The 13,093-nt window shown below is 40.0% G+C and overlaps 2 protein-coding genes across 2 annotated transcripts; both read right to left on the reverse strand.

The window, feature by feature from the left end:
* Positions 1-255: 255 nt before the first annotated feature.
* On the reverse strand, positions 256-4,354 carry LOC124371352 (poly [ADP-ribose] polymerase tankyrase-1-like). The gene is made up of 3 exons (XM_046829682.1): positions 4,238-4,354; positions 932-1,698; positions 256-778 (listed from the first exon to the last, which is right to left on the reverse strand). Exons 1-3 carry the CDS (start codon positions 4,352-4,354, stop codon positions 256-258), a joined length of 1,407 nt encoding a protein of 468 aa, XP_046685638.1.
* On the reverse strand, positions 4,113-11,522 carry LOC124371353 (poly [ADP-ribose] polymerase tankyrase-1-like). Its single transcript, XM_046829683.1, has 5 exons — positions 11,372-11,522; positions 10,475-11,267; positions 10,129-10,321; positions 9,021-9,239; positions 4,113-6,485 (listed from the first exon to the last, which is right to left on the reverse strand). Exons 1-5 carry the CDS (start codon positions 11,520-11,522, stop codon positions 5,043-5,045), a joined length of 2,799 nt encoding a protein of 932 aa, XP_046685639.1. The 3' UTR covers positions 4,113-5,042.
* Between the last annotated feature and the right edge of the window lie 1,571 nt (positions 11,523-13,093).

Consider the following 13,093-nt stretch of genomic DNA (forward strand, 5'->3'; position numbering starts at 1 on the left):
AGTTATCTGTCGCTATTAGATATAAACATCAAGGCTGTAGATACGACCGTTCATTTTTCGGGCAAAAGCGAATGGATAATAACTTCTCGGGTATCACGTTTTCTCCTCTATACATCAAACATGACCAATGAACCTACCATTAGGAACAATACGAGGGAGGTTTTTCAACACGTGCCCTCGTGAAAGGACAGGGATAGGAGGATGTCTGAAAATATGTACAACAATGTTGAAATATTAGCTTTATTTCACAAAAGATTATGAATCACCATCACTCATTCCTAACCTTAGACCCATCAAAATTTCGGCTTCTCTTTTCAGTGCGAGGTGGACGGCGCTTCCTAGCAGGGTGGTTCCTCCACTGGAACGACAGTTCATAACGGCAGTAAACAGTTCGTCGTCGGGGTTGGGCTGTTTAAATTTACCAATCTGCAGTCGCTTGGAATATCTGTCAATGGTGGACAACAACGATGTCACCCCCGTGTGCCCAACGAACTTCGCCAACTGTGCGGGCGTCCTATGACACTTGTGACGACTTTTGTAGTTGTATATCGCCCCATACTCCAGCAACAGACGACAGCAGTCGACGTAACCCATACTCGCCGCTTTGTGCAGGGCGGTCTCTCCGCTTTCATCCAAGCGGTTTGTCTGTACGCCTCCGCTCAGAAGTATTATCATTATCCTCGCGTCCCCTTTCGAGGCGATATAATTGAGAGGAAACGGGGTTCCTAGGCTGCAACACCTTAGTTCGGCACCCGCTGCGACGATCTTCTCAATACACCTTACATCCCGGTGCATCAATTTGATTAAAAAGTCATTTTGCGTGTTTAGTGCAGAATCCAACATTTTAAAGACAATTCTAGATTTTATTTTTAATGTAAATATTTTAACACACTCCCAAAAATCCTGTATAACATTGACTGGAAAGTTGCACCTCGTGAACATTTTTAAAATTTCCACCACGACTTCGGAATTGTCCACTCCTTTATCTTTAAAATCGTATATCGCGGCCATCAAAGTACTGGCCGGAAGGTCTATCCCGTCGTGCCTGTCACACACGTTCACGTCGGCTCCATACTTCAAACAGAGATCGATCAAATCGACGTCCAGCGAACTTGCAGCTAAATGAAATGACGTACGCCCCCGAAATTCACCTCGTTCGATTGTACTGTTCAGTCTTGATCCGCCGATGATTAAAATCCTTGCCTCATCATATCTCCTATACAATATGGCCACCTGTAATGGGGTAAAACCATCGTTTCGTGTCGTCTCGAGTGAGGCGCCGCGCGCAATCAATGTGTACAACGTGGATTGCAGAGCTATCAGCTTTCTTCTCTCGAGTGGACGGGCGCGTGCGGCGACGTGTAACGCTGTTTCTCCCGTCGCGGGGGCACTTTTGTCTGGATCCGCACCATTCTCCAACAACAGCCGTACGATTTTAAAATTGTACAAACTCACTGCGAGCTGCAGAAGCGTCACCTGCTCGCCATCCAACTCTACGATACGGTCAGGGTCGGCTCCGAGAGATATTAGGAGTGTCAGCATCTCTGAATTGTCTTCGATGATGGCGAGTGCTGTTGGTGTAAGATGTTCGTTGCACTCGCGGTTCGGGTCGGCACCGTTCTTAACCAGAAGTTTCACATAGGCGGGTAGGTAGGTTATTGAAGACGGAATAATGCAAAGGCGTCCGTCCGTTTTTGTCTGGATTGTTTGGATCCGCGTTAACACTCAGTAGAAATGTAATAAATTGGAAATCGGTTGATTTCACCGCGTAGTGTAAGATGCTCAATCCTGTTTCCCGATCGATTATACGGTTTATGTTAAATCCCACACTGATGAGTTTTTTCACACCGGACACTAAAAAGGCTGCCCGACTCGAATGTGATGCGGAAGACCTTAAGGGCGTTCTCCTCCATTTTCGGATTTCCATCTATCCTTATCCGTTTATTCTCCCGAGTAGAAGACACAACTCGACGCGACATCTAGATCGACCACGTGTTGGTTCTACTTGAAAGACTGCTCGATGAAAGACCACTGTGTATCTTGACAACTCCGTTGTTAAGAGTGAAGACTCGATTGAGTATATTTTCGCGCCCAACTCGCACAACTGTAGGCCAATTCCGTGAAGAGTGGACGATATCTTCCGGTTGAGGGGACTGGAGATTAACTGGGCAGTAGTGATACGGTTCCCTGTTATATATAAAAGACCCCGATAAAAAAAAAACTTAATCGTGGCAGTCGGTAACCCGAGTTGAAACAATATTACCTATCGAGTCACCGACGTTTACTGACAAATTTCGAGTTGTCGTCGTCGTGTTCGTGACAACCCCTCCCCACCTCGTTCCCACTTCTGTCAATGGTATGTTGTTTGTTTCCGGCGTGACTACGAGGCTGTCAACCGTCCGGATCGGTATCCCGATCTGTAAAGACCTCGAACTGTTGGATTTTCGTGTTTCAGTTTGATTATATAAACATTTTCTTATCGTATATATTACGATGGAGCGATGGCTATTTTATATATACAAGTAGATAGTAATAGGGGGTTCCTAGACCACTTTTGGGACAGACCGAAAATCAATATAATTACTGTTTAAAAGACAAGTATGAAAAAAACAATTTACAATACAGTGCTAACGTTAAATATGAGGAAATAATTTACAATACAGTTCTAACAATAAATTTGAAGAAATAATTTACCATAGAAATCTAAAATAACTATGATAATCTGTATTCAAGAAACCTTTCAAGGACAATGTGTGGAATTTTCCATGGAATTTATGTTGGCAATACTCGAATGGGAATTTTTGTGCTACACAATAAAGAATAGCAGCACTGAACCAGACGACACACCATTCTTTCTTCAGTCATTTGAGTGACCGGACACATTCATTTTTACTCTATTCTTTTCATTAAATTTTACTAAATAGGGAAACTTTTGACATACGTATAATTTTTCTTCTTTAAATGGAGCGAAAAAAGATATCATGTCCATAGTGCAAAAAAGATCTTTGAACACCATTATACCCGACATTATAATTCGAAAAATCATCTGAAAAACAAAGAAATTTACGAGAAAGAACTGAATTTTTTAAGACTGTGGGCTAAAGAGAATCAAATCGATGATCACCAAAACATGTATAAAGAGAAATTTCAAAGTTGAAAAGAAAAATTTTGATCTATTTAATTATGAAAAAGTTTATTTAATCGCTGAAAAACTGTCCATTGAAAGAAACGATAAAACTAAGTCTGAAATGATCGAAGAAATAGGCAAAACTCTTAACGAAAATCCTGATAATATCATTGATGTCGAAGTTTTGTCATCTATGCACGGTCTATATAAGCAATACATTTTAACAAATTTAAACAATAATTCCATGTCAATTTACAAATATCTTTCCATTATTCGTCCAGAAATTAAAAGTTTCATCCAAAATTTTTAAGAAAATGTTAAAAATATGAAAGGTTATCTCTCTTTGGAATGCGAATATGAAAGAACTTTAGTGAACGGTGAACCACAAACTTGTCCAATGTACTTTGCTATAATAGCTGACGAAATCATTGACGTAAACTACTTTATTTTTAGGCAATGAAATAAATTAACACATCGTGAACAAACAAATCATCCAAATAGAGGTTCTGGTAGGACATTTATAAGATGTAAACAACTAATTTTGAGCCTTAATAAACACGAAGTTATGAATGCTGGACCATATATCGACTTACCACGGGAGATAAAGGTGAAAAAAGCTTGTGTAAATATAAAGAATAAAGATGATTTCTGTTTTATTTACTCTGATCAGATGCGCAATTGAAAAACCCGAGACTCATGTCGACAGATCAAAGCAATACGAAAAATTTATGAATGATGATATATTTTCTGGTTTTGAGTATCCAATGTCTTTGAAAAATATACGATTATTTAAGAAACGAAGCCACAATTCAAAGTACTACTATCAAAAAATGTCTGTAAATATCTATACTTATGATGAAAAACTACACATAGTTCCGTTGCAAATTACAGAAGTTTCTGAATTTCTGAACGAAACAACAATACAAGTCTAAAATAATGCCTGAGAATATTCATTCACTGGGAAATGTCTGTTTTGCTTGCAGGAACGTTATTCAAGGGTCAATCAAAGAACAGAATGTGTACAAAACGTATAAAATGTTTTATTGTCACCCACATGAAATCGTACAAAATCCTATGTCGTACAAAATAAAACTAATAGTAAATAGAGACCACATCTCCTCGTCTCACGTCCGAGCCCAGACGATGGTTAGACTGTTCGTGACCGTCGTTTCCCTTTACTGTTAACATCTTTGTGTCCCAACGTAGTTCCTTGATACTTTCGTACATCTTCGTTTTGAAAAATCTATCGGGTGCGTAAAGGTTCTTTTTCCATAACCTCTGGAAGCCGATGAGAGCGTATTTGTTCTGGAAGCCGTCGCACACCTGCCACTGGAAGTTCAGTACGAGATCTTAGCTTGGCTACCTTACAACACCGTTCGTCGCGTTGTCAGAGGAGACGAAAATTTCTGTGCATATTTCTGGCGACTGTACTGTGAGAAATGGAACCACGTGTATCGTATCTGCAGCGGCTGTTCACAAAACCAGTACCTGTTTTCATAAATATATATATATGAATAATAAACGATTTACATTGTATTGATTTGTAATTTATTTCACCAGAAGACTGTCGGTGTTTAGATCATGTCTAGGGTTACAATGTCATGATAGAGTCAATATCAACAATTTCTTTTCCCTACTGTCTATTTATAACAAGTTCACGAGTTATCTGTCGCTATTAGATATAAACATCAAGGCTGTAGATACGACCGTTCATTTTTCGGGCAAAAGCGAATGGATAATAACTTCTCGGGTATCACGTTTTCTCCTCTATACATCAAACATGACCAATGAACCTACCATTAGGAACAATACGAGGGAGGTTTTTCAACACGTGCCCTCGTGAAAGGACAGGGATAGGAGGATGTCTGAAAATATGTACAACAATGTTGAAATATTAGCTTTATTTCACAAAAGATTATGAATCACCATCACTCATTCCTAACCTTAGACCCATCAAAATTTCGGCTTCTCTTTTCAATGCGAGGTGGACGGCGCTTCCTAGCAGGGTGGTTCCTCCACTGGAACGACAGTTCATAACGGCAGTAAACAGTTCGTCGTCGGGGTTGGGCTGTTTAAATTTACCAATCTGCAGTCGCTTGGAATATCTGTCAATGGTGGACAACAACGATGTCACCCCCGTGTGCCCAACGAACTTCGCCAACTGTGCGGGCGTCCTATGACACTTGTGACGACTTTTGTAGTTGTATATCGCCCCATACTCCAGCAACAGACGACAGCAGTCGACGTAACCCATACTCGCCGCTTTGTGCAGGGCGGTCTCTCCGCTTTCATCCAAGCGGTTTGTCTGTACGCCTCCGCTCAGAAGTATTATCATTATCCTCGCGTCCCCTTTCGAGGCGATATAATTGAGAGGAAACGGGGTTCCTAGGCTGCAACACCTTAGTTCGGCACCCGCTGCGACGATCTTCTCAATACACCTTACATCCCGGTGCATCAATTTGATTAAAAAGTCATTTTGCGTGTTTAGTGCAGAATCCAACATTTTAAAGACAATTCTAGATTTTATTTTTAATGTAAATATTTTAACACACTCCCAAAAATCCTGTATAACATTGACTGGAAAGTTGCACCTCGTGAACATTTTTAAAATTTCCACCACGACTTCGGAATTGTCCACTCCTTTATCTTTAAAATCGTATATCGCGGCCATCAAAGTACTGGCCGGAAGGTCTATCCCGTCGTGCCTGTCACACACGTTCACGTCGGCTCCATACTTCAAACAGAGATCGATCAAATCGACGTCCAGCGAACTTGCAGCTAAATGAAATGACGTACGCCCCCGAAATTCACCTCGTTCGATTGTACTGTTCAGTCTTGATCCGCCGATGATTAAAATCCTTGCCTCATCATATCTCCTATACAATATGGCCACCTGTAATGGGGTAAAACCATCGTTTCGTGTCGTCTCGAGTGAGGCGCCGCGCGCAATCAATGTGTACAACGTGGATTGCAGAGCTATCAGCTTTCTTCTCTCGAGTGGACGGGCGCGTGCGGCGACGTGTAACGCTGTTTCTCCCGTCGCGGGGGCACTTTTGTCTGGATCCGCACCATTCTCCAACAACAGCCGTACGATTTTAAAATTGTACAAACTCACTGCGAGCTGCAGAAGCGTCACCTGCTCGCCATCCAACTCTACGATACGGTCAGGGTCGGCTCCGAGAGATATTAGGAGTGTCAGCATCTCTGAATTGTCTTCGATGATGGCGAGTGCTGTTGGTGTAAGATGTTCGTTGCACTCGCGGTTCGGGTCGGCACCGTTCTTAACCAGAAGTTTCACATAGGCGGGTAGGTAGGTTATTGAAGACGGAATAATGCAAAGGCGTCCGTCCGTTTTTGTCTGGATTGTTTGGATCCGCGTTAACACTCAGTAGAAATGTAATAAATTGGAAATCGGTTGATTTCACCGCGTAGTGTAAGATGCTCAATCCTGTTTCCCGATCGATTATACGGTTTATGTTAAATCCCACACTGATGAGTTTTTTCACACCGGACACTAAAAAGGCTGCCCGACTCGAATGTGATGCGGAAGACCTTAAGGGCGTTCTCCTCCATTTTCGGATTTCCATCTATCCTTATCCGTTTATTCTCCCGAGTAGAAGACACAACTCGACGCGACATCTAGATCGACCACGTGTTGGTTCTACTTGAAAGACTGCTCGATGAAAGACCACTGTGTATCTTGACAACTCCGTTGTTAAGAGTGAAGACTCGATTGAGTATATTTTCGCGCCCAACTCGCACAACTGTAGGCCAATTCCGTGAAGAGTGGACGATATCTTCCGGTTGAGGGGACTGGAGATTAACTGGGCAGTAGTGATACGGTTCCCTGTTATATATAAAAGACCCCGATAAAAAAAAACTTAATCGTGGCAGTCGGTAACCCGAGTTGAAACAATATTACCTATCGAGTCACCGACGTTTACTGACAAATTTCGAGTTGTCGTCGTGTTCGTGACAACCCCTCCCCACCTCGTTCCCACTTCTGTCAATGGTATGTTGTTTGTTTCCGGCGTGACTACGAGGCTGTCAACCGTCCGGATCGGTATCCCGATCTGTAAAGACCTCGAACTGTTGGATTTTCGTGTTTCAGTTTGATTATATAAACATTTTCTTATCGTATATATTACGATGGAGCGATGGCTATTTTATATATACAAGTAGATAGTAATAGGGGGTTCCTAGACCACTTTTGGGACAGACCGAAAATCAATATAATTACTGTTTAAAAGACAAGTATGAAAAAAACAATTTACAATACAGTGCTAACGTTAAATATGAGGAAATAATTTACAATACAGTTCTAACAATAAATTTGAAGAAATAATTTACCATAGAAATCTAAAATAACTATGATAATCTGTATTCAAGAAACCTTTCAAGGACAATGTGTGGAATTTTCCATGGAATTTATGTTGGCAATACTCGAATGGGAATTTTTGTGCTACACAATAAAGAATAGCAGCACTGAACCAGACGACACACCATTCTTTCTTCAGTCATTTGAGTGACCGGACACATTCATTTTTACTCTATTCTTTTCATTAAATTTTACTAAATAGGGAAACTTTTGACATACGTATAATTTTTCTTCTTTAAATGGAGCGAAAAAAGATATCATGTCCATAGTGCAAAAAAGATCTTTGAACACCATTATACCCGACATTATAATTCGAAAAATCATCTGAAAAACAAAGAAATTTACGAGAAAGAACTGAATTTTTTAAGACTGTGGGCTAAAGAGAATCAAATCGATGATCACCAAAACATGTATAAAGAGAAATTTCAAAGTTGAAAAGAAAAATTTTGATCTATTTAATTATGAAAAAGTTTATTTAATCGCTGAAAAACTGTCCATTGAAAGAAACGATAAAACTAAGTCTGAAATGATCGAAGAAATAGGCAAAACTCTTAACGAAAATCCTGATAATATCATTGATGTCGAAGTTTTGTCATCTATGCACGGTCTATATAAGCAATACATTTTAACAAATTTAAACAATAATTCCATGTCAATTTACAAATATCTTTCCATTATTCGTCCAGAAATTAAAAGTTTCATCCAAAATTTTTAAGAAAATGTTAAAAATATGAAAGGTTATCTCTCTTTGGAATGCGAATATGAAAGAACTTTAGTGAACGGTGAACCACAAACTTGTCCAATGTACTTTGCTATAATAGCTGACGAAATCATTGACGTAAACTACTTTATTTTTAGGCAATGAAATAAATTAACACATCGTGAACAAACAAATCATCCAAATAGAGGTTCTGGTAGGACATTTATAAGATGTAAACAACTAATTTTGAGCCTTAATAAACACGAAGTTATGAATGCTGGACCATATATCGACTTACCACGGGAGATAAAGGTGAAAAAAGCTTGTGTAAATATAAAGAATAAAGATGATTTCTGTTTTATTTACTCTGATCAGATGCGCAATTGAAAAACCCGAGACTCATGTCGACAGATCAAAGCAATACGAAAAATTTACGAATGGTGATATATTTTCTGGTTTTGAGTATCCAATGTCTTTGAAAAATATACGATTATTTAAGAAACGAAGCCACAATTCAAAGTACTACTATCAAAAAATGTCTGTAAATGTCTATACTTATGATGAAAAACTACACATAGTTCCGTTGCAAATTACAGAAGTTTCTGAATTTCTGAACGAAACAACAATACAAGTCTAAAATAATGCCTGAGAATATTCATTCACTGGGAAATGTCTGTTTTGCTTGCAGGAACGTTATTCAAGGGTCAATCAAAGAACAGAATGTGTACAAAACGTATAAAATGTTTTATTGTCACCCACATGAAATCGTACAAAATCCTATGTCGTACAAAATAAAACTAATAGTAAATAGAGACCACATCTCCTCGTCTCACGTCCGAGCCCAGACGATGGTTAGACTGTTCGTGACCGTCGTTTCCCTTTACTGTTAACATCTTTGTGTCCCAACGTAGTTCCTTGATACTTTCGTACATCTTCGTTTTGAAAAATCTATCGGGTGCGTAAAGGTTCTTTTTCCATAACCTCTGGAAGCCGATGAGAGCGTATTTGTTCTGGAAGCCGTCGCACACCTGCCACTGGAAGTTCAGTACGAGATCTTAGCTTGGCTACCTTACAACACCGTTCGTCGCGTTGTCAGAGGAGACGAAAATTTCTGTGCATATTTCTGGCGACTGTACTGTGAGAAATGGAACCACGTGTATCGTATCTGCAGCGGCTGTTCACAAAACCAGTACCTGTTTTCATAAATATATATATATGAATAATAAACGATTTACATTGTATTGATTTGTAATTTATTTCACCAGAAGACTGTCGGTGTTTAGATCATGTCTAGGGTTACAATGTCATGATAGAGTCAATATCAACAATTTCTTTTCCCTACTGTCTATTTATAACAAGTTCACGAGTTATCTGTCGCTATTAGATATAAACATCAAGGCTGTAGATACGACCGTTCATTTTTCGGGCAAAAGCGAATGGATAATAACTTCTCGGGTATCACGTTTTCTCCTCTATACATCAAACATGACCAATGAACCTACCATTAGGAACAATACGAGGGAGGTTTTTCAACACGTGCCCTCGTGAAAGGACAGGGATAGGAGGATGTCTGAAAATATGTACAACAATGTTGAAATATTAGCTTTATTTCACAAAAGATTATGAATCACCATCACTCATTCCTAACCTTAGACCCATCAAAATTTCGGCTTCTCTTTTCAATGCGAGGTGGACGGCGCTTCCTAGCAGGGTGGTTCCTCCACTGGAACGACAGTTCATAACGGCAGTAAACAGTTCGTCGTCGGGGTTGGGCTGTTTAAATTTACCAATCTGCAGTCGCTTGGAATATCTGTCAATGGTGGACAACAACGATGTCACCCCGTGTGCCCAACGAACTTCGCCAACTGTGCGGGCGTCCTATGACACTTGTGACGACTTTTGTAGTTGTATATCGCCCCATACTCCAGCAACACTCGCCGCTTTGTGCAGGGCGGTCTCTCCGCTTTCATCCAAGCGGTTTGTCTGTACGCCTCCGCTCAGAAGTATTATCATTATCCTCGCGTCCCCTTTCGAGGCGATATAATTGAGAGGAAACGGGGTTCCTAGGCTGCAACACCTTAGTTCGGCACCCGCTGCGACGATCTTCTCAATACACCTTACATCCCGGTGCATCAATTTGATTAAAAAGTCATTTTGCGTGTTTAGTGCAGAATCCAACATTTTAAAGACAATTCTAGATTTTATTTTTAATGTAAATATTTTAACACACTCCCAAAAATCCTGTATAACATTGACTGGAAAGTTGCACCTCGTGAACATTTTTAAAATTTCCACCACGACTTCGGAATTGTCCACTCCTTTATCTTTAAAATCGTATATCGCGGCCATCAAAGTACTGGCCGGAAGGTCTATCCCGTCGTGCCTGTCACACACGTTCACGTCGGCTCCATACTTCAAACAGAGATCGATCAAATCGACGTCCAGCGAACTTGCAGCTAAATGAAATGACGTACGCCCCCGAAATTCACCTCGTTCGATTGTACTGTTCAGTCTTGATCCGCCGATGATTAAAATCCTTGCCTCATCATATCTCCTATACAATATGGCCACCTGTAATGGGGTAAAACCATCGTTTCGTGTCGTCTCGAGTGAGGCGCCGCGCGCAATCAATGTGTACAACGTGGATTGCAGAGCTATCAGCTTTCTTCTCTCGAGTGGACGGGCGCGTGCGGCGACGTGTAACGCTGTTTCTCCCGTCGCGGGGGCACTTTTGTCTGGATCCGCACCATTCTCCAACAACAGCCGTACGATTTTAAAATTGTACAAACTCACTGCGAGCTGCAGAAGCGTCACCTGCTCGCCATCCAACTCTACGATACGGTCAGGGTCGGCTCCGAGAGATATTAGGAGTGTCAGCATCTCTGAATTGTCTTCGATGATGGCGAGTGCTGTTGGTGTAAGATGTTCGTTGCACTCGCGGTTCGGGTCGGCACCGTTCTTAACCAGAAGTTTCACATAGGCGGGTAGGTAGGTTATTGAAGACGGAATAATGCAAAGGCGTCCGTCCGTTTTTGTCTGGATTGTTTGGATCCGCGTTAACACTCAGTAGAAATGTAATAAATTGGAAATCGGTTGATTTCACCGCGTAGTGTAAGATGCTCAATCCTGTTTCCCGATCGATTATACGGTTTATGTTAAATCCCACACTGATGAGTTTTTTCACACCGGACACTAAAAAGGCTGCCCGACTCGAATGTGATGCGGAAGACCTTAAGGGCGTTCTCCTCCATTTTCGGATTTCCATCTATCCTTATCCGTTTATTCTCCCGAGTAGAAGACACAACTCGACGCGACATCTAGATCGACCACGTGTTGGTTCTACTTGAAAGACTGCTCGATGAAAGACCACTGTGTATCTTGACAACTCCGTTGTTAAGAGTGAAGACTCGATTGAGTATATTTTCGCGCCCAACTCGCACAACTGTAGGCCAATTCCGTGAAGAGTGGACGATATCTTCCGGTTGAGGGGACTGGAGATTAACTGGGCAGTAGTGATACGGTTCCCTGTTATATATAAAAGACCCCGATAAAAAAAAACTTAATCGTGGCAGTCGGTAACCCGAGTTGAAACAATATTACCTATCGAGTCACCGACGTTTACTGACAAATTTGAGTTGTCGTCGTGTTCGTGACAACCCCTCCCCACCTCGTTCCCACTTCTGTCAATGGTATGTTGTTTGTTTCCGGCGTGACTACGAGGCTGTCAACCGTCCGGATCGGTATCCCGATCTGTAAAGACCTCGAACTGTTGGATTTTCGTGTTTCAGTTTGATTATATAAACATTTTCTTATCGTATATATTACGATGGAGCGATGGCTATTTTATATATACAAGTAGATAGTAATAGGGGGTTCCTAGACCACTTTTGGGACAGACCGAAAATCAATATAATTACTGTTTAAAAGACAAGTATGAAAAAAACAATTTACAATACAGTGCTAACGTTAAATATGAGGAAATAATTTACAATACAGTTCTAACAATAAATTTGAAGAAATAATTTACCATAGAAATCTAAAATAACTATGATAATCTGTATTCAAGAAACCTTTCAAGGACAATGTGTGGAATTTTCCATGGAATTTATGTTGGCAATACTCGAATGGGAATTTTTGTGCTACACAATAAAGAATAGCAGCACTGAACCAGACGACACACCATTCTTTCTTCAGTCATTTGAGTGACCGGACACATTCATTTTTACTCTATTCTTTTCATTAAATTTTACTAAATAGGGAAACTTTTGACATACGTATAATTTTTCTTCTTTAAATGGAGCGAAAAAAGATATCATGTCCATAGTGCAAAAAAGATCTTTGAACACCATTATACCCGACATTATAATTCGAAAAATCATCTGAAAAACAAAGAAATTTACGAGAAAGAACTGAATTTTTTAAGACTGTGGGCTAAAGAGAATCAAATCGATGATCACCAAAACATGTATAAAGAGAAATTTCAAAGTTGAAAAGAAAAATTTTGATCTATTTAATTATGAAAAAGTTTATTTAATCGCTGAAAAACTGTCCATTGAAAGAAACGATAAAACTAAGTCTGAAATGATCGAAGAAATAGGCAAAACTCTTAACGAAAATCCTGATAATATCATTGATGTCGAAGTTTTGTCATCTATGCACGGTCTATATAAGCAATACATTTTAACAAATTTAAACAATAATTCCATGTCAATTTACAAATATCTTTCCATTATTCGTCCAGAAATTAAAAGTTTCATCCAAAATTTTTAAGAAAATGTTAAAAATATGAAAGGTTATCTCTCTTTGGAATGCGAATATGAAAGAACTTTAGTGAACGGTGAACCACAAACTTGTCCAATGTACTTTGCTATAATAGCTGACGAAATCA

This window comes from Homalodisca vitripennis, unplaced genomic scaffold (assembly GCF_021130785.1).
Source record: "Homalodisca vitripennis isolate AUS2020 unplaced genomic scaffold, UT_GWSS_2.1 ScUCBcl_1234;HRSCAF=4599, whole genome shotgun sequence".
In the NCBI taxonomy this organism is placed as follows: Eukaryota; Metazoa; Arthropoda; class Insecta; order Hemiptera; family Cicadellidae; genus Homalodisca; species Homalodisca vitripennis.

Coding starts and splice junctions, on each gene's coding strand:
- LOC124371352 (XM_046829682.1), bottom strand. CDS start 4,354: ATGTACGAAAGTATCAAGGAACTACGTTGGGACACAAAGATGTTAACA. Junction 1,699..4,237: donor ACGTGAGACGAGGAGATGTG/GTCTCTATTTAC, acceptor CAAACAATCCAG/ACAAAAACGGACGGACGCCT. Junction 779..931: donor ATTTTAAAAATGTTCACGAG/GTGCAACTTTCC, acceptor CCGGGATGTAAG/GTGTATTGAGAAGATCGTCG.
- LOC124371353 (XM_046829683.1), bottom strand. CDS start 11,522: ATGTCGCGTCGAGTTGTGTCTTCTACTCGGGAGAATAAACGGATAAGG. Junction 9,240..10,128: donor AAGCGGCGAGTGTTGCTGGA/GTATGGGGCGAT, acceptor CTGAACTTCCAG/TGGCAGGTGTGCGACGGCTT. Junction 6,486..9,020: donor ACGTGAGACGAGGAGATGTG/GTCTCTATTTAC, acceptor CAAACAATCCAG/ACAAAAACGGACGGACGCCT.